Source organism: Sus scrofa, chromosome 17 (genome assembly GCF_000003025.6).
Source record: "Sus scrofa isolate TJ Tabasco breed Duroc chromosome 17, Sscrofa11.1, whole genome shotgun sequence".
NCBI classification, from domain to species: Eukaryota; Metazoa; Chordata; class Mammalia; order Artiodactyla; family Suidae; genus Sus; species Sus scrofa.
This window is the reverse complement of record NC_010459.5, coordinates 30470575-30492150: the sequence shown is the minus strand read 5'-3', so window position 1 is coordinate 30492150 and position 21576 is coordinate 30470575. Positions and strand designations below refer to the sequence as shown.

General features: G+C 50.4%; 1 protein-coding gene and 1 long non-coding RNA gene across 3 annotated transcripts; one reads left to right on the top strand and one right to left on the bottom strand.

The window, feature by feature from the left end:
* On the bottom strand, nucleotides 683-17538 carry LOC106506628. 2 transcript variants are annotated; one of them, XR_002339947.1, is made up of 3 exons: nucleotides 17416-17538; nucleotides 14634-14783; nucleotides 683-3023 (listed from the first exon to the last, which is right to left on the bottom strand). It is a non-coding gene; the product is annotated as an uncharacterized LOC106506628 (long non-coding RNA). The 2 variants fall into 2 exon arrangements; XR_001302060.2 differs by lacking the exon at nucleotides 683-3023 and adding an exon at nucleotides 12411-13351.
* On the top strand, nucleotides 17665-21095 carry CST3 (cystatin C). Its single transcript, NM_001044602.1, is given in 3 exon segments — nucleotides 17665-17922; nucleotides 20266-20379; nucleotides 20997-21095. Coding segments are annotated over 3 exon segments (441 nt in total). The 5' UTR covers nucleotides 17665-17679; the 3' UTR covers nucleotides 21081-21095.

The following is a 21576-nucleotide window of genomic DNA, read 5'->3' as shown; positions in this document are numbered from 1 at the left end:
CTAGGGATCTAATCGGAGCTGTAGCCACCGGCCTAGGCCAGAGCCACAGCAATGTGGGATCCGAGCCACGTCTGCAAACTACACCACAGCTCACGGCAACATCAGATCCTTAACCCACTAAGCGAGGCCAGGGATTGAACCCACAACCTCGTAGTTCCTAGTCAGATTCATTAACCACTGAGCCACAATGGGAACTCCTAAAGTGTCTATTCTTAACCCAATTTAAGATCCGGAGTGTGAGCAATCTGACAGGCATCTGTGTCCTTCCGACCAAGAGGCAGGAGGGGGTCCAGCTTTCTCAGCCACGTAGCTGGGCTGGACCTCTGAGTCCCTACGTGACACACACTAGCCAGTGCCCCAGAGAGGAAGCCCGTTCAGATCCTCGACGGCACCCAAAACATTAAGACAGCAGATGTCCAGGACAGAAACCCAAACTTTTAGATTCACCTAAGCTCTCCTGAGCAGCCCAGTGAGCAGGAGTGTCTCTGCTCTGAAACAGTTTTTCCCTCAAAGTGTTTCTGAGAGAGGACCAGGGCTATGGGTTTAAAGCGATAGGAGCCTTAAGAGTCATAAATAATGGTGAATTAAACTCGTCGCTCTTTGCTGTTTCCTGCGCTGCAGGTCAACAGGAGATCCCGAAAGAGGGACGGCATGGCATATAAAACACACAAGACTCTCACATTTTAAAAGTGGGGGACCAGGAGGCACTCTGTTCCGTGGAACAAAGGCCCCTAGGCTTAGCCCATAAGACTTTTATTAGGGAAAGAGACGTGTTTAGATTAGTGAGCAAGAGCAGGCATAGGGAGTGTCGAAGCTATCTCTTAGTGAGATTTAGGGAGACTACTAGCATTAAAAGTCACAGATGTATACACCTAGGATATAGCGCAGCTGCCTAAAGAAACAACATAGTTAACACATAAGCCCCTTATTTTATTTTGACTGGAGACCCTGCACTCTGAGTCGGCAGACAAGCTTGTCTGGCTTTTGCCATCACAAGCATTCCTCGGCTTATCATGCTTTTGCACACACCAAGTTTGCTTTCTGCAGAGTTCAGCAGTTCAGTGGTCTCCAACATCTCCCCCTTTTTTATTTAGTTGTTGTATAAGAACCGTCATAGCAAATTTTGATTGCAGAGTGTTCATTTGGTTTCTGTGGATCAATCCAATCCTGCAGACTGCACAACAAAGAAAAAATGTGAATACAGTGACAATTAGAACAATAATAAAGGAACTACTTGGATTTTCAAACCAGGTGCGAGGATCAAAAGCCTGGAATCCTGCTAAAATACTTTTAATAATCTGACCTTTACATGTGTCCAATCGCATAGAACTAAATTGTTGAGTGTCCTTTTATAAAGCCAACATATCTAGTGTAGTATTATGTCCAGCCCACGCTCCCAAAAACGTGAGCCTTAATTTTTTTCCAATTGTAAAGGCTGTTATTGTATTTAAGAGGAGTGATACAGTAAGTAGTTACATTATAATGACAAGGGAGTTCCATTTGGGTGTGTATACTCTCCAATTCTTTGCCCATCCAAAAAATTGCACCTTTCAAACGATCCGCTTCATCTCAGAAGGCCAGGTCTATGCAATGTTGCTCATGCCACAATTGTGATGAGTTTTGAACAAGATTATTTACAAAAGTGTGGGTTTGAACCTCCTCAGACAGGGCCGTAGCAGATGTAGCTACCGAAGTTATTATTCCAATAATAGTAAATGTAGCTCCAATAATCAAACCAATCATTTTTTCCCCTCTTTTGAAATAGATTATGTAACATACGTAATGTGGGGTTTTGTTCCCAAGGTTCGGTAAGATTTACAGGTAGCCAGATTGCAGTAGGTTGATACATAATCATAATAGATTGATGCCTGTTATATCTGTTAATACAATGATGTAAATAACAATTTGTGCATTGAATATGATGTATCTGAGAACTAGAATTACCATAAGCACATCAGGAGCAAAGACACAAGTCTGAATCCAGCTAGAATGAACAAGAGAGATATCCAAAGTGTACATTTGTTTACCGTAAGTATAATTTACATACCTTAGGGAAACACTTTGTAAGGCTGCAGCTAATTTCCATTGAGTATTTTGCAGTGGCCCCTTTCCAATTTTTAGTTGTGGGCCAGCCAATCCCAAAGCATGCCAGTGTATTTTCAAGCTAGAATTTGTCTGAAAGCCCCCTTGCCATTTTCTCAGCCTAAGAATTTTGTTATCAGCAGATCTAAAATCTCCATTAGCCCCCAATTTATTACCCTAGTGTTGTGCATAGAAAAAACTCAAGGTATATTCATTATGCAATCATTCCATTCTGTTTCTCCCTGTATCCAAGAAAGGGCTTATTTACAAAGCTTTTCGGGGGGCTTAGCATATTTATCATCTAGTGACTCTCTTCCTTTGTAAATACTTATCGATAGCAAAAACATAGTGACATTTCTCCTTTTCCCGTTTGGAGTTTCTATCAACCAGACCTGGTTATGCATAGGCACACACCAGGGGGAAATTGTAGCATTATGGGTAAGATAAAAAGGCATGTGTACCGTTTGTCCTGTGTAATGATAAGGGGCACCCTCTAAATGCATATCTGCTAATGTAGACATTTTTGGATGTGGGAGGAACTGCGTATCATTAACATATACTAATGGAAGTTTATCCTCCCAGGTCATAGCTCTCAATAATGGAGGTCTAGGAATGAAAGCCCAATATTGTTCCCCATTAGCCCCAGTTCCCACAAGGGTGATGACAGTGAAGGTGGCAACGGGTAGGTTTTGAGGATTAACAGGTAGATTTCCTTGACGCAGGGATTCTTCTGCCATGTTAAGTGTCTTCTTCACTTGGCCCCAGCTTATTGGCTTGGCCTCTTGAGCTCTTCTTGTTGTTATCCTCAGATGGACTACTTGTGCCATCCTTATTTCGTTGGCGTCTAGTGTCATCCATTGTAAGGCGCATGTCAGTTGGTCTTCCTCCAAGCCACTGTTTTATACACCTGCCTGGAATCCAGAAAGGTGTAGCCGCAGTTTCTGGAAAAACACAAACGTAACTTCTATCCTAGGTTATTAAAGGATCAGGACTTTCCATACGTTTTCTTCAGGTGTTTTCCAGTATTCTAACGGGGAGGTATCAGGAATACACTGGTCATAGTGCCGTTCTATGGGCATTATTCCTCAATCATTGCATGTGAACAAATTTAAAGTAAGCAGACTTGTCTTAATAACCTTGTGGGGGTAGAGGAGTCTCCTTGCTCCCCCCTTTGTTTTTTAAGTTGGAGTTTCAATTCATGATGTGCACGTTCTACCCTAGCCTGTCCTTGGGGATTTTATAAAGGATGCCAGTGACATGTAAAATTCCCCAAACTTGACAAAATTCAGCAAAAGCCTTACCAGCATAAGCAGTCTGTTATGGCAACGAGGTCTGGAATAAAGTTTTTCTTCATAAATTTGTCTCAATACGCAAGACTAGAATATGAATCAAAACAGGTGTTTTGGGGGGGTTTTTGTTCATTTTTAAATTACCCTCATTTTTACCAAATACAGTCAAATTAGGACTGTAGAAAGGATATCCCAAATGGAAAACACGTTTGTTAACCAGTGCTTTTTCATTATTGGGTTTGTCAGGGAGCCGGGAAGAACCAAGAGGCCGTCTTGGATTTCCTGTGACTATTGAACTTATAGCTGTTGTTTACCTATCCTAACTTCTCTGATTTAGGAGCAGACTGTTACCATGTCACAAGGGCATCAGGATGCAAAAGTGTGACAAGGAGGGATTAATTTTTTGTGCCATATTTTTTATTTGACAAAGTTTCCCCTGTAATTTATATTTAGGAAGTTTGAAAAAAAAATAAGGAAAACTTTTAAAATGCCTGGTCAGATAGAATTATAGATTATTGTTTAGCATTAGTTAACTATCTAACCAAAGTAACAAAGGGTTTTAAAAGCACATATACATTAAAGGTAAAGAAATTCATATAATCTGTTATTAAAAGCAGCATTTTAAGAAAACTTTTTTTTAACAGAGTCCAAATTCAAATTCAAGTTTTGCACTAGTTTCCTTTTAGAATTAGTTCATTGAAATTTTAAAGTAGTCAGTCCCGACCATGTATAAAATTCTTTTCTCATTGTCCACTTCTCACAAACCTTCCATCATTTTCTGTATCCATATTATTTTGTCCACTCTCTTTCCATTTAAAATAACAAGCTATAAGACAGACTTAACTTTCTTTTCCCTTAATAAAATGTAATTTCATTCTTCCTTCTTTTTTTTACTGAAAACATACATCCTACTTTTTTGAAGCAACCACGGACTATCTTTTACAGAACATCTCGGGATGGCACCAACCGTAATGATTAAGTCTTAAATGAGTTTAGTTTTTATTTAGTAATTGAAGTCTCAATATCTCATTTGAATTTTTTTTATTAAACCTAGGTCTAATAAGGTATTATACTTAATGCTGATGACTCTAAAGACATGTCTATATTAGTGAGATCAACAAACTTTAATATTAATGAGTATCAAACACTGAATATTTTCCAGTTGACGTGAACCCCAAATTAATTTACTTTATGTATTTTGAGAATTTATGTAAGCGTGTAATTTCTTTTAAGCCAATTAAGTAGAGCTCTTTTATGAATTAATTTTGACAGTGCCATACAACACACGTACCACACACACAAAGACACAAGCAAACAAGCAAAACAGAGACTTCATATTTCCCATTCTGAGCGCAGCATCCAGCACTAAGCCTGCGCCCCTTGCTTGCCCCTTCCAAGCAACGCAAGATCTATCATCTGCCGCCAGCACAGCGCATACATCTCATGTCACATCATAAGAGCTGTTGGAGACCACTGAACTGCTGAACTCGGCAGAAAGCAAACTTGGTGTGTGCAAAAGCACGATAAGCTAAGGAATGCTTGTGATGGCAAAAGCCAGATAAGCATGTCTGCAGACGCAGAGTTCTCAAGGGCAGGGTCTCCTGTCAAAATAAAATAAGGGGCTTGTACTTCCTTAGAGGTCTCTGGTGAGCTGCAAGACCTGTGAACTAAAATATTGCCGCCACATCAGTAAACAAGGGATGCTGCAGTCATCAAGCCACCAGATTTCAGGCTCCTTGATGAGGAGCCCTGAGGGAGGTCAGGGTGGAGACAAGCCCTCAGCCACTGCAGCCGCCCCAAATGTGCCCCCTGAAGGGACTCAGGATGGGAAAACACAGGATGCTGTCCCCAGACGGCTGAGGTGCACATCAAAGGAATGATTTCAGTGAGCCCAGATCTTTGCATCTTCCCAGACATAAAAAATGGCTAAATTCCTTAATTTGATATGTCTATTTCCTTTTTTTTCTTTTTTCTTTCTTTCCCTCCTTTTCTTTTTCTTTCTTTCTTTTTGGTCTTTTTAGGGCTGCACCTGAAGCCTATGGACGTTCCCAGGCTAGGGGTCACATCAGAGCTGCAGCTGCCAGCCTATACAACAGCCGCGGTAACGCCAGATCTGAGCCACGTCTTCAACCTACACCACAGCTCATGGCAACGCTGAATCCTTAACCCACTGAGCGAGACCAGGGATCGAACATGCATCCTCATGTGTACTAGTCAGGTTCGTTTCCACGGAGCCTCAACAGGAACTCCTGGTTTGTCTTTAATTAACAGTAATGTTTTGAAGTTCGGACTCCCTGGTCTCTGTTGCAAAAACTCCTATATATCCTGCTCCCCCTCCCCAGACCCTGCCTCCTTGTAGCTGACCCTCAGACCTCCTGAGAGGCTGTCTCCCTGGCTCATGTCCTCAGTCTTGTCCACCAAATAAAACATAACTCTCAACTTTCAGGTTGTGCATTATTTTTCAGTCAACAACCCCAGGCAGCTGCTCCCTTCACTTGGTAAACGAGGTGTGGGCGAGCTGCACCCTCAGGTCAGTCCTTGGTGAGAGCTCAGCTCTGCCTGGAGCAGGAAGTGAAAGGGCTTTGGAGAAGGTCTGGCTTCCCCCCTGCGGGTGGGAGGGTTTGGGCCTTTATTCCAGATCCTCTGGGAGGAAGTGAAAGGGGAAGTGAAGCAGGAAGTGAGGGAGCTAAAGAAAGCCCTTCCTCAGCAGGAGCCCCTGCCTCCTGGACCCCTGGACCCGCGGCAGAGCGGGGGCTGGGCCGGTGGGCGAGCACGAGGACACAGCGAGACACAAAGGCCTGAGTCCTGTCTGTTCCGGGAGGCAGGAAGACCCTTCGCAGCGTGGCCAGACGTTGCTCCTGCCCGTCCAGGCCAGTCTGGCCAGCCTGAGCTTGCTGCCTGGGTCTCAGCATGGGGCGCTGGCTGACAGCGCAGTCTTTTGCTCTCCCTGCTCTATTCTCATGAGAAGAAATTCAGACCCTAGAAGGGACAAAGCTCGCATACATCTGGGCCAGTTAATGAGGAATGCGGGCCAAAGGCTGAGAACCCCTCCTGCTTAGGAGTCAGGCTTGAACTCAAAGGGTCCATGCAGGAGCCAAGACAAAGCATTTTTTCATCAACCACATCTTTTTTTAAGCCCCTTCAGACCAGCACCTATCAGTGATTTCAGCTTGAAGAACATGCTCTCCAGGAGTTCCCATCGTGGCTCAGTGATTAATGAACACGACTAGGAACCATGAGGTTGTGGGTTCGATCCCTGGCCTTGCTCAGTGGGTTAAGGATTCAGCGTTGCCATGAGCTGTGGTGTAGTTTGCAGATGTGGCTCAGATCCCTCGTTGCCAGTGGCTACAGCTCCGACTGGACCCTTAGCCTGGGAACCTCCATATGACGGGGGTGCGGCCCCTACAAAAAAAAGACAAAAAAAAAAAAAAGAAAAAAAAGAACATGCTTTCCACATGCATTTCTTTCTCCTCAAACCATCACCACTGAACCCCCTGGGTGCCTGGCCCTGTGTTTAGGTGGCCTTTGGACCTATGGGGCAGGGTTGCTGAATCTTACTGAGAAGCAGGTGTGAGCCTAGGGTCACGTGAGGCCTGGGAGATGGCCTGGGGGCTGCCCAGGAACCGCCAGCCCCACAGTGCCCCTCCCAGCTCTCATCCCCAGGCCATGCCCGTGGGTTGCCAGCTTCATCCCATCGCCCCTTCTGTCCCCTCGGGCGCTGTGGTCTCACACGAGCATCCCCCACATGTCAATGGAGGAGAAGCACGTTTGGTCCCCACCCTTTTTAATGGTGTGAGTGTTGCCGACGTACTGACTCCGGCTCTTGGTGGACGTCAGTGTCTACAGGGGCAATACCTCGCAGATTGTCTGAAGTAAGGGGCGAGGTCAAGGTCACCCCCGCTTCCCATCACCACCTCTCAGGCTTGGAGTGATGGGGAGTTCCACGTCCCAAGCCCTGTGGTGACACTTCAGGAAGAAACCCATAGGTTTATAGGAACCCCCATTTCTGCTGAAGATCCTGGGCCTCACATCGCCATACACACGGTCCTCCGACCCTTACCCAGCTGGGTAAGCTGCCCTGGAGGACTGGAAGGAGGATATTGACTCAAAAGTTACGAGTAGTGTTTGCCAAACACCTGGCGTCTCAGGGGAGCCAGCAGCCGTGCGCCCCGTGTTGGTCCCCGTGCTGGAATCTGCCAGCTGGTCCCAGGGCCACACCTCGGGAAGTAGACTTGTGAGCCAGGCTGTGTGTAAGTCTCACAGGATGAGAAGCCAACATTCGGTGAGCTGTGCTTTTCATAAAAATGAGAATCCAAGGTAGGATGTGGACATGTGCAGTCAAGAGGTCAGCAGGCACTGTCTGTTCTGGAAACTTCAGTCAAGCTCTGTGGCAGGGTCCAGGCAGTGACCGCAGCTCCGTCCCACTCCAAGAGGCCCCTGGGGTTGTCCCACCATGGCCCAAGGGCTCAGTGGCCTCTGAAGCCAGGCCCCTCCACCCAGGCAGGCGTCTAAGAGAAAGGACGCCAGAAGGCCCTTGCTTCCTTGACTGCCAAAACCTTGGTGTGGTTCTGAGACCGAGGGAAGGTGAACCCCTGGCTTGGTCCTGGCCACCTATGGCCTCGGCCCAGAATCAGCTGAAGACACTGAAAACTATGGATGCCTGGGCCTCACTGCCAGGCAGCTGACCAGAAGCTCTGGGTGGTGTCTGACTCCAAACAGCACTCTGGGGCTCCGCTGTGTGCAAGGTAAGAACAGCTGGTCAGACCCTGAGGGACCCTTCCCAGCACCTGACTCTCAGGGATGTCCCCCCAGGTAAGCTGGGTGACACCTCCCCCTGTCCTGACCCCAGATGGTACCTGTGGGCCAAGGGCCACAAGATGGGAACAGGGGGCAACTCTGACCAATCTTGCTGGGCCTGGAAATCACAGATGACAGAGGATGGGGTGGGCAGGGCAGAAAGGATGAGGAGACCCAGGCGGTCTCCAAGGTCAGCTGCCCCCTCACCCTGTGCCTAGGAGCAGTGTGGGTGGGACCCGGCTGGGCGCATGGCCATGGTGTTAGGCTGCCCCAGAGTCAGACATCGGGCCCTCTCCTGGGTCGCTGGGACTCTTTTTGCCACAATCAACCACTAGTCCCTCTTAAATACACTTTCAAATCAACTACATGTACATTTCAAGCACAGCGCTGGCTTCTAAGTTTAAGCCACTGTCTTGACCCCCTTCTAGCCACCATGGGCATATTTAAGGTCTGTAGACTTAAAGTGATGGCATTTTCAGGGGGAGCCCTAGGCCTTGGAAAGGGGCTTCCTCATAACAGCTGCCCACAGAGCCTCTTATGCACTCAGAGGAGAGCGAGATCTCAGGGAAACATGCCACACAGCCTGTGCCTGGGGCTCTGAACCCCAGAAGGCACAGAACCAGGACAGCGAGGCAGGCAGCACCCAGGGCTGAGAGTGGCATTTATAATACATACTTATTATTGAAAACTGTTCTGTGCTCTTCAAAATGTAAGTGACAAAGAAGACAAATAAAAGCAGATGATTTGTTCCACGTTAAAGGAGATTAAGAGAAATGATAGCTTAACACAGACTTTGATCCTGGATTAAATCCAGAGCCGAATGGGAAAATGCTGCAATGGACATTTGGGGACAATCGGAAGAACTTGGGAAAAGGAGGGACTAGGTTAAACTGCCTGAATTTGATCATTATGTTGTGCTTCTACATTTTTATATATTTTTAAAAAGTCATTTTCTTGGAAGTACTTTTTTTCAAGCAGAAGCATTGAGGAATGAAGGACGATAATTCTATAACTTATCTTCAAAGGGTCAGTGTGTATGAAATAAGTTTTTCAGATGCCATTCCTGGCTCTTATTATAAGCCCACCTTTCAAAATGCATGCTTTCTTTCAAGTTGTTGTTTCTAAGGTTATGAACCTAGGATATTGTTTCTTTGAATTGTGTATAAAAGAAAAGTTAACCAATTCTGAATAATCTGATGACTAACGTGATGACATTTTTGCCTTCTAATTGGCCTGCAGAGAATCATTTTACACTCTTGAATTGTTGAGTTTGCTGGGACAATAGTTTCTACATAAAGTGTTGCAAGTTTAAAATACCTTTTTTTTTTTTGGTCTGGATTTACCGCCTGCAGAAATTCCCAGACCAGGGATTAAACACAAGCCAGAGCAGTGATAATGCCAAATCCTTTAGACCACTAGGGAATTCCTAAAATAATTTAACAGTGATTAGAAAATTGAATTTTTAGAAAGCAATTCTTAGAAAATTTCAAATTTTTAAAATGCAATTCAATTTCTGTAATTTCATGCAGTTCAATTTTTATAGTCTGAGGGAAACTTGCAGTGACTAGTTTAGAAGACTTGAAAAACAGGGAGTTCCCATCGTGACTCAGTGGTTAACGAATCCAACTAGGAACCATGAGGTTGTGGGTTCAATCCCTGGCATTGCTCAGTGGGTTAAGGATCCAGTGTTGCCATGAGCTGTGGTGTAGGTTGCAGACTCGGCTCGGATCCCTCGTTGCTGTGGCTCTGGAGTAGGCTGGCAGCTACAGCTCCAATTGGACCCCTAGCCTGGGAACCTCCATATGCCGCGGGAATGGCCCTAGAAATGGCAAAAAGACAAAAAATAAAAAATAGAAAACAAAACAAACAAAAAAAAGACTTGAAACACACTTGTTCCTTCACATGCTAGCTTGCTCAGACAGCCATGCTGTGTGTTCAGTTCTAAGTGTGCAGTTCAACCTAGTCTTGGAAGTTCAGGGGAGGATTCCAGCCCCAGAAATAAGGCAGGATGAGGGGCAGACCGACTTCCCACTAGAAAAACCAAAAATACTGACTCTAGTGTTTTTTAAATTTCTTAAAAGCATCAGAGGAAGTTCTCCTGTGGTGCATCAGATTAAGGATCTGGCACCACTGCAGCTGTGGCACAGGCTGCAGTTGCGATGTGGGTTTTATCCCTAGCCCAGTAACTTCCACATGCCACAGCTGCAACCAGAAAAAAGTCTCAAAAGATTTGGTAAGATAATAAGAAAGGAAAGTCCAAAACTGAAGAAAAGACGAGATCTCTGAAAGGTAAGGGGCAACTTTAGAACTGTTCTTGAACTAAGGGTGTTTGCCAACTTGGGCAAACTTGAACTTAATTTTCTGCGTGTGTGTGGTGTGTGTGTGGCCTATGGAGGTAGACTCAGCATCGGCCAGGTGGGGGCTGCTGTCCATAGGCAGCTCTCTGCTCCTCAGTTCTGCTCTCAGGCCTTGGGATGCCTTGCAGGAAGCCTACCAGGATCAGCCAGGGCGCCCCCCCCCACCCCCCACTTCCTTCCTCCAGCAAACTGACTCGAGTCACATCCACAAATGTCTTCACAGCATCACCCAGATTAGCGCTTGATTGAGGAACTGGGGACCAAAGACTGCCCAGGACACACAGAAAGCTCACCAGCTATTTTTCTCTTTTCTATAACTTTGCAATCTTTCTAAATACTAAGTCTCACGCGCTGCTCTGTGCATTCCTTCCAGACCCAAGGGAGTGAAGAGCAGTAGGAGGGTCTGAGGGCCTGGCCTGCTGTCCCCCCATCCCTCACGGACACATGAGGATGGGACTGTCCTTCCTTGAGCTGCTGAGACAATCAGCCAGGTGCCCTGATGGGGTGCCAGGCCTCGCTGCAGTGTTTCTGGAAGCTTGACGGGCAGGGACTCGTGTGTTTTTCGGGGAGAAGGAAGAAAGGGACGGGAGAACCAAAGGCAAGAGAAAAGCTGTCATTTTTCTCTTATTTTGCTCTCACCTTCCACAAGCTAGCCTGAACCAGGGGACCACACTGGGCCTACGCGTTAGGGTACTATCTCCTCCCAAAGCAAAACTCTGTGCTTCACATTTACATGGTTCTGGGGGGTTGGCGCCCATATCCCAGCCTTCCCTGAAAGCCCTGTTTTCCACTTATTTTTTCTTCACCTTGCAGACTGACCCGAGCATTCCACCCAACCTCATGTGACCACAGTTGCAAGCTCATGGCCACAGTTGCTGTCATTGGGTCACCTGGCGACCTCATGGGCAGAGTCACATCTGGGAGGGGACATGGGCTAACACGTTTTGCAAAAGCTCCCTCTTCTTGGACAAGTTGGACATCATCCATCCTTGCCACCTGACCCGGGAAGCCAGGCAGGGGCTGGGTGCGGGTGGGAGGCACCCACTAGTCCCTCTTTTTTGTCTCTGTCTATCAGCTCCCAAGTGCCCATGGCCTCCCAACCTCCAACGTCAGGCTGCTCAGGAACGGCTCGGCGAGAAGCAGTTTTATTCCCATCAGGTCCTTCAGGTGTAGAAAAGCTGCTTCTGCAGACAGTGAGTCAGAACCACTTAGAGGAGGCTGGATTCGCAGGTGCATCTGGTCCCTGACCATTTTGGAGAGCGGCCGGCCTCCTGCAGCCTCGTCCATGCAACCTGATCTCTCTGTGGGTCTCACTTCCTTAAATTCCTGAGACATGAAAAACGAGTGGTACCACATACTGTTTTCAATTTTACTTCTGTTTTTCCAACTCCCTGAGGTTCTCCCTCCCTGACATATTGACGTAGTGCAAGAATTAACTCCACTCTGTGGGCCTTCAGCTGTCATGGGAGGAAGTGGTGACAAGTTAAATAGGAAGTAGAACAGAGCTTCCAAAGATGATTAACTTCATGCAAAAGATTCACCATGTAATGACAGTGAAAAGGGGGGCAGGAATTACAGTCATCGTGTGATCTCAGTGAGGTAAACACTCACCTGGGCTCATATACACACAGGTACACACAGTCACCTGCACGCAGGTAGCTAGTTTCCTTTATTCTTTGTTTTCCTCTTTGTTTTTTGTTTGTTTGCTCGTTTTGCTTTTTAGGGCCAAACCTGTGGCATATGGAGGTTCTCAGGCTAGGGGTCCAATCAGAGCTACAGCTGCCAGCCTACACCACAGCCACAGCAATGCCAGATCCGAGCCGTGTCTGCGACCTACACCACAACTCTTGGCAACGCCGGATCCTCAAGCCACTGAGCAAGGCCAGGGACCGAACCTGCCACCTCATGGTTCCTAGTCAGATTTGTTTTGGCTGTGCCACTATGGGAACTCCTCCTCTGTTTTTATAACAAACATGTTGTACTGATTTGATTTTTTAAAACAGGAACTTTTATTTTTAAATACAGAGACGCATTGGAACAATCTGCTCTTTGTCTTTTAAAATCAGGTTCTCCTCTACTGAGGGAGGCATCTTGTTTTCAAAACTTCAATCGAGCTTTGGGGAGAAGGAAGGGGGAGCGGGCAGGCAGGAAAGGGGAAGGAAGCTGTTTCCGAGTTGGAAACAGGAGCAGCAGCAAGCACTCTGTGTCACCAAGACAGACCTGCCACCCTCATTCTGGCAGATGCCACCTGTACTCGGGGCCGGGGACCCTCCAGAGACTCTTGTGGGGGCAAGGCTGTCCAGGCAAAGGCTGACATAGACATCCAGCTTGAACAACAGGGATGAGCCTCAGAAACATCAAGCAGAGTGAGAAAAGCCACCCGGATAAATCTACATACCATAGAATCCCATTGAATGAGTTTCCAGAACAGATAAAATTAATCCAGGTTTTTAAAAAATTGGTGAAGCCTTGTCTCTGGGGGTGGGGTCCAAAAGGACTGGGAAGGGGGTGAGGAAACTTTCTAGGGTGATGGTCACGTCTGTAGCTGACAGGAGTCTGGGTTACACGTGTGTGTCAAAATCAAGTGAAGATACACGTCAGACTCCAGCACTTCACTGTAGGTAAATCTGACAACAAATGAAGAAGCTGTAAATAAACACCAAGTTGTCGTGAGAGCCCTGCATGAGTAAGCATTTCTGGGTGAAGGGCGCTGATGACAAGAACTCACTGTGAAATGCATTTAAAAGATGGTTTGATGGCTCCCGAGAAAGATGGGCAGATGGACAGGCGTGGGATACAGCAGGTAAAGCACATCAGTGGGAAAACCTGGGTGGTGCATATAAAGATGTTTCCCATAAAATCCTTCTAATTCGGTTGTGTGTTTGAAAAATTGCATAATAAAATGGGGGGGGATACATCCCCCATCTGCCTCTTTCCCCGCCCCCCTGCTGCCCACTCCAGTCTCACAAGCCCCAACTTGGCAGGAGTATTTTCAACATGTTCCAGGCAAAACCTGGGGTCGGGCAGAGCACTGGCCTGGAGGGCTTCTGGAGTGAAAGAAAGATTATTCTGACACTTGTCCTTGTGAGCCTGGCAGGAAGTGGGCAGGGAATGCCAGCTCCCACATCCAGGGAGCCAGCTCCAAAGCACCCGTGGCCCCTGCCACCACAGATGCTAAAAGAAAGAGAGTCCAAGACTGTGCAAGTGCCAGAGGGAAGTGGAGCAGTGGCTGCACCCTGGATTTGGAAAGGAAACGCTGAGCATGCAGAGGTGCCATGGGAACCGCTTAACCCGTCTCAGAGCCACCCTGCTTCCTCTTGGCCAGTCGGAAGCCCAGAGAGACAGGAGGGCGCCTGCCCCTGTCCCCAACACCTCTGCTGCTCAAGTGGATAAACGGGAACTGGCAGCACAAGGCAATTGGGTGGACCTGGGCTCGAGCTCTGAGAGAGTGCTCTTCTCCCCTGTCCACTGCAGGGGACCTGCCACTGGGCCCGCTCTTGCCTCTTCTGTGGGCAACAGGCCAACAGGCTTTCTGGGGAACATCCCAGCATCCCATTGTGAGGGCACAATCCTTGGCAGAACCCTAAGCGTTTACCCACACAGGCACGTGTGTAGAAGCAGCTATGTGTCTGAGTTGCAGGGTTAGGGAGGGACTCAGGGGGAGGGCGTGTAAGCCACCTCCGAATGAGACCCAAGAGAACTCCATCTAAGAGATGCTCAGTCTAAGCTACCTGTGGACACCAAGTTTCATTGCTCAAAGCCCCAGTGTTCAGAATCTCCCCTCTTGGCCACTGATGTGACCACTTACCACTCTGGGGAATGTTTTAAGTGTTTGGTTGTTTACTTATTAAGTATTACTTAATATCCATTTTTTGGTTTCGAGAGCGCCTGTCACTCCCTTGCCTTAATTTCTCACTCCACTAATCCAGATCATGGGATCGGCAGTCACACAGGCAGCCCTGTGGGAACACAGTTGGTTTTCTCTTTACCAGGCAGAAGGGAAAGGCACTCACTCACCCCTCACACCCCCACCAAACCTGAAGCCCCAGCTACCAGGCCACCACTGCTCCGTCATTTCAAACCGTGCTACGTACCCGCAGAAGCGAACCTCTGCGTTTCTGACCTCCAGGCACTGGTTAATAAGGTGGCTGGCCTCTCCAGATCTGTGATGTTTGCCATCCCCAGAGCTGAGCAGATGTCTGGCCTTTCACTCCTCATCAGATGTCCCGCAGGTGCTCTGGTGGTTCCCATGGGCATCCTGTGCTTGGATTAGAGACGTGGCTCAATCAAGGGGAATGCCTGCCAGTGTAATCAACATCCAGCAGCACATGTCCCTGTTCAGGCCACCCCAGCACACTCACATCCACCACCGTGCTCCACTCTCTGCTGCCCCGCACCTTTTCCTCGGTGACACCATGAGAGGACTCATGCATGTCTGCACAGCACCCCTCCTGTGCCTGCCACCCCCTTGCCCAACGTGGTGGGGGCCCCATGAGGATGAGTTCCTACCCTTCAGAGACAGTCATGCTGCTCAGTAGTGCTGCCGGGGCACTGGCTAGTCCCCTGCTCTGAGGCTCTCCCCTCTCCTATGTCACCACCGAGAAGGTACCGCCTCACCCTCTCTGTTCTGCAAAGGCACCCCTGCTGAGCCTGGGGGGGAGAGGGTTGGGCACCAGGGCACTGTGACTTTCTCCAGGTTCCTGACTCATAGCAAGGGAGCTGGAGAAGGGGGTGGGGAGGCCACCCCCTGAATGTGCCACTTTGGCATGTGGAGTATTTTGCGTTGAAGGCAACCAAGACCCAGCTGGCTCTGGAAGTGCTTTCAAGGCCTCCCAACTGCCTAAAGGAATGTATCTGCATGGCAGGCAGACATCGGATCCCCCAGGCCTCCTCCTCCTGTGAGTCACCCTCCCACCTCCGAAGCCCCAGCCCCCACACCTCTTCTTGGATGAGGTGCCTCATAAGCTTCGAGTGCCTGACTGCCCTTTGGCTCGTTTTTATGGGGCTCCATATGCATAAGCTAAATTTATTTTTCTCTTGTTAATCTCTTTTACGGCAATTTAATTACAGGTCAGCCAAAGAACCTAGAAGGGTACGAGGAAAATGTTCTGGCCCCTATGGTTAGAACTCGCCCTGGGGCAACAAGGTCTCAGAAACACCGAATGTGAAAATTCATTACTGCTATGTTCTGGATTCTAGGCAGAGCCCTGTTGCTCTAGCCCCAAGGCCACAGCCGGTCTGGGCTGGTGAAGATTCACCATCGCCTCTACCTCTTCCAGAATAATCCCTCTGGGTGGGTGCCAAGGGGCCAGAGGCTTCCTAGGTCATCAGTCACCCAGTTACCCTGGGGCGCGTAGGGTTCGGGATGAGAAGAGAACAGCGTTCCCCTCCACCCCCAGGGTCATGCTCGGGTCCCTGCCCTGCGCTGGAGGCCTGTTAGCCCACACAGTACCCAGCCAACTGGGTCCTCTTGGTCCAGGGAGCAACGGAGCCAACAATTAGGTTAACACAACAATAGGGGAAGCTCAAAAATGATGCACCAAAGCCAGACACCCACATTGCATGATCCCATTTGTGGGAAGTTCAAGAAAAGGCAGAACCCCTGTCTACAGGGCACATGTGCGTATTGCCAGGAGCCAGGGGTGGGCACAGGATAACCCACAGAAGAAGCAAGAGGAAACTTTCAGGGTAACAGGCTTGGTGGGGTGGTAATAGTGGTGCATGCATTTGTTAAAATTCCTCAGTCTGGATACACAAAAGGAGGCATTTTTATTGTATATGAATCATACCTCATTCAAGTTGACTTTTAAAAATCAACAAAGTTTTCCAAGCAGTGGACAGAGGACCAGAGCCACTGTCATGGCCCCCTGAAGGGAGACGGCCATTCTCTGCATGGGGGGGGGGGTGCTGCCCCTCCCCCACTGGCCCAGTAGGGGTCTTCCCCACCCTCTGCCCTTGGCCCATACCCACATGTTATGGTACATCCAGCCCCAGGGGAAGATTCCAGATCACACCCCTCCTCTGCTTAAACACCAGCAGCTTCCTATCCCCAGAGCAGGACAGTTCCGCTGGAGGGCTTTCCCACTGGCTGTTCCCTCTGCCCAAGTCTCCCTTCTTTGTGCCTGAGGGACTTCTTGCCCTTTGGGTAGGTGTCAGCCTAAAGCTCTGTCTTCTCAAAGGGGCATCTGTGGCCAGGGTCCAGGGATGTCCATGTCTCTCTCTGTTTCATCCTTCACCTCACTTTCAGCAGAGCCCCTGTCACTCTCTGATCGTCATTACTGATTACTGCGACCCACGGCCCTACACCCACCGCGCCCCACAGCAGCTACACTTGGTCATGGGACACAGGAGATGGACCCGGTGAGACAGTGACTCCTGTTTGAAGGGTAAAATGCACTCACAGGACCCCAAAGACATAGTGCAGGTATAGAAGAGTGGAGAATGTGTCATTCACAATTGGCTGTGTATGTTGAAAAATTTTGGATATATTGGGTTAAATAGAAAGTATTATGCTTTCATAGACTTTTTTCTTTCTGCTCTGTTTAATGTGTCTCTTAGAAAATAGTTTCCCTAACATCTTCAACTCTCAGGGGCTCCACCGCCTGGAGTATCTCCCCACCCCCACCCCCACCCCTCCATGCTCCATCTACAGACGCCCTGGCCAGGGAGAAGCCCCAGAAGGGTTCGGTGGTCGAATAAAGAAATGAGTTTGAGTAAGAGAACCCGATGAGCTTTTCCCAAATGAAGGTTAATTCACTTAATGTTTGGCAAAGAAGTTCCCCAGGACAGGCCGCAGACGGAAACCGCAGCCCCGCTCCGGGGACATCTAGACGCGGACCAGGCGCTTAGACACCCCCCGGGGGCCAGACGCCCTTCCTCCCCTTCCAGACCTGGGTACAGAGTTGGGTTACAAGATTCGCCGGCCCAGAGGAGATGACACTTTCGGAGAGACCTAGGAGAATCCAGCTGGAAAGCAGCTGGACCGGGAAGGATCGGATGGGCGGCGGATGGGGAGGGGCGGAAGAGGAGGAGCCGGGCGGGGCAGGGGGCGGGGCCAGGGCCCAGTTGCGGGGGATAAAAGCACAACTACCAGCCCGGCTGGGCTAGCGATCTGATCGCCGCTGGGCCGAAACTCCGTCTGTCTCCGAGAGACCATGGCCGGGTCCCCGCGCTCCCCGCTGCTCCTGCTGGCCGCCCTGGCCCTGGCCCTCGCCCTGGCCGTGAGCCCCGCGGCCGGACAGGGCCACAAGGGCCGCCTGGTGGGCGGCCTAATAGACGCGGATGTCAACGAGGAGGGCGTGCAGCAGGCGCTGTCCTTTGCCCTCAGCGAGTACAACAAAGCGAGCAATGACGCCTACCACGGCCGCGTGCTGCGCGTGCTGCGCGTCCGCAAGCAGGTGCGTCTGCCGAGGAGAGGGCGCGGGATCGAGTTGCGGAGTCGGAGCTCAGGGGCCGGACCGGCGGGGTGCGGAGCCTGAGAGCAGCGGCCTGGGGCGCGGGGCCAGGGTGCAGAGCCTGAGTGCTTTGGAACTAGGCAGGGGGCGCAGGGGCGGGACGGCCCTGACTGCGGGAGGCCGGGCGCCGTCTCCAGCCCGGCTTCCGCCGAGCCCCCAGGTCCTGGGAGGAGGGTCCCCTTCAGCCCCTGGAGGCTCCGGGGGATCTGCACAGACGCTGATGCGCTTCTCACCCTGGCGTGGCCCCCGGCCTCTCCCGGCGGCCACAGCCCTTCTCGGGGTGTCACCTGGCGTGGGCCCGGCCTGGCCCGCAATCTGGGTCCGCGCTGGGGTCAGGGACCAGCCTCCTGGGACTGGGGGGTCCGTGCGAGCTGCCATCTAGATGACCTGAGGAGAGGGAAAAACACACCCACACCTGGCTGCGCTCCTGACTTTGCCCCTGAATGGTTCTTTAAGCACCTTCCTTTTAACTTTTTAACATCATTTCAGACTTTATCGGGCAGTTACAAAGATACATAGAGTCCTTGTAGATTCTCACCCAGATTCCTCAAATGTTAAAAAGTTGCAGAATTTGCTTGACCCGCCTCATCCCCACATACATGTGTGTAGCGATGTTTATACACATTAATTTTTCTGACCCTTCCTGGGTACACAACACGTTTGTGTATTTTTCCTAAAAGCAAGGTTGTTTTCTTCCAAGGCACAAAATAATTTTGAAGATTAGGAATCAAACACTAACACTTTCATACACCAATCTTACTCAGATGCCAGTTATCTATCTCCCAGTCCTTTATAGCCGAGGACACTGTCAGGCCACATGCTGCTGTCCTGTGGCCTCCTTTATTCCGAGGCAGCCCCTGGTCTGTCTTGTGATCTTGGTGTTATTTCTGAAGGTCCAGCCAGCTGTGGCTCAGACTGTCGCTGGATTTGGTTTGGCCTGATGTTTCCTCAAGTCACACAGAACAGGTGTGCACTTCTTGTAGCCTCCTTGGCAGGTGCCGCTCAGCTCACATGGCCTCCACGTCCCCATCGTGCAGTGGTGTTCGGGTCCGACCCTCCAAGTGTCCTCCCTGTGGGGCCTGGCTGCTCCCTGGAGCACCCAGATGGTGTCAGCAAACACGAGTCCGTGAGCTGGCCTGTGGTGGCCGGTGTGTCCTGGACTGGGGCAGTGGCGGGGGGTCTGACGTAAGAATCCAAAGGCTCCTGGACTGTTGCTTCCGCCCACAGGTCACATCCACGGGGGCAGCCTCTGGGCTGTGACATCTTACCACCACCCTGAGATGGGCACACCAGCCTGCCCCTGCCTCTGCTTGCCAGCCTGGCCAGATAAGGAGCCTGTTCTTGAGGAGAAGGGGCAGAGGGAGAGGCAGGAAGGGCTGCGGGGCCTCATGCTGGCCCTTGAAGGAAGGCTAGAATTTAGACCTTCTGACCTGCATGCCGGCCAGCACAGAGGGCTTCCTGCCACTTTCTCCTGAAATGGCAGAAAATGGTCAAGACCAGACCCACTTCTCTTCCTGCAGCAGTGCACTGGCGCTGTCCTTTTTGGGTGGGCAAGTGCCCCTGCTCACCAGGTCCCCTCCAGCCTGCTCCTCTTGGGTGTGAGACTAGCTCACGGACCATGGGGGGAAGCTGACAGCAGAGGGGTCACGGGACACCATGTGGCTCCACCAGGTGGGGTCTGCAGCCTAGTCCCTGGCCTCGCAGCCCGTGCTTCTCTGGGTTCTAATGAGGCCTGTCTGGGTACCAGTGTGTGGCCAGGGTTCACGTCTGTAATCTCAAGTGTAAGAGACACACAGACTGTGACACACTTCAGAAATATTCCTGTTGAAAATCACACTTGAATGGTCAGCATTCCAAGCGTTTTTTATTGGCTTAAACATCCGTGTATGTGAAGCTTTTGTCTCCTCCTTTTACGGGAGGGTGTAAATAAACCTGGGTTACAGGGGAGGAATGGGATGCTGTGGACTCCCCACCCGAGACTGGAGTTTCGCTGAAGTGTAGTTGCCAGGCACCCATCTTCCTGCAGATGCTGTGTGCTCCGTCCCCACCCAGGCTCCGGGCACCAGCCTGTTGCTTTTCCACACTCTGGCTGGTCCCCTGGAGTTGCACTTTCTGTTCTTGGACCCAGTTAATAGAATGTTGGTCCCTGGCTTCAGGGCAGCTCATAAACAAGTTCCGGGGAGGGCCAGGGGCGCTTCCTGGGTGCAGCTTTGCAGCCCGTGGGAAGGTGACCGTGTGTTTGCAGCGGGCAGGTGTTGTAGGTTCATCTGCGCTCCATGTGTACAGGTCGTGGCGGGGATGAACTACTTCTTGGAAGTGGAGATTGGCCGAACCACGTGCACCAAGTCCCAGGCCAACCTGGACAACTGTCCCTTCCCCAACCAGCCGGACCTGCAGAAGGTATGTGTCTGATGGGGGCAGAGGGGTGGGGCATATGTGTGCCTGTGGAGGAGTGTCACAGGTGAGTGCTGGGTGTGTGTGTGTGCGTGTGTGTGAGCGACCACTCTGAATTTGTAGGGTAGTTTAGCTGGGAAGTTGGGGCACCATGTGCTCTGGGCTTATCACCTGCTGAATGGAGGACACAGTGGGCGTGTTTGCTGGGGAGGAAAAAAGGGTCCTTTAATCCCCTCCTCGGCCGCGTGGGCTGATTAGAGGGAATTAGCGGCCTGGAGATGGCTTAAACCCCGTGATGCTGCCCTGCTCACCAAAGGCCAGATTCTCCGGAGGCTTGGCTGGTTCTTGGGGGGCTCAGCCTTGGGGGGGTGCACTCCTTTGTCACCCCTCGAAGGCTCTGCCTCTGTCAGGAGTGGGGGTCCCAGCCCTGGGTCCTCCCTGTGGACCTGTCTCAGGGCTGGGCCGGAGGGTGGGGCCCCATCAGGCTGCTCCCTCGAGGGCTGTGCCTGGGCCGGGACTGTGTAGTCCCGCGGGCAGCCGCAGGGGACATGTTGGACTTGGAGCCATGGACCTGTCCCTCTTACTGTCGCCCTGACTGACCTCCTTCTCTTTCCTTTTCGCAGAAAACGCTGTGCTCCTTCCAAGTTTACACCGTCCCCTGGAAGGGCACCACCTCCCTGGTGAAGTCCAGCTGTCGCGATGAATAGGGGACCCGGCAGCAGGCGGGCTGCGGACTGCCTCTCACTCACGCCTCTGATGGGTGACCCACCTGGTGGATGCGCCCTCTGCGTGCACCGCAGCGACCCACACAGAAGGCTCCTCCTGCCTTTTTTAAACGGCTCTAACTCCTTTCTTTCTTTTAATTGCTTTCCAGGTGCACCAGATGCATGTTGTCTGCTATGTTCCTCAATAAAAAAAGTAACAGCAGCTCCTCCTTGAGTTGGTCACTGTCTCAGGTGTTGCAGGAGCAGAATCTAGCGGTTCTTTCATAGAGGTCCTTTTCTCGCTGGCTCTGTGGGCAGCTGGGAGCGGGGAGTGGGCAGGTCAGGGGAGCCGAGCCTTCAGCCCTGGTGCCTCCTGATAATCGGACAAGGGAGAGGAGGGGACCTTGGCCTCAGACCCTGGAGAGTTGGCTGCTGTGCCTAAAAAGAAGTCAGCCCAGACCATGATGGATGGGGCTGAGCAGGAGGAGGGGGTGGTGAT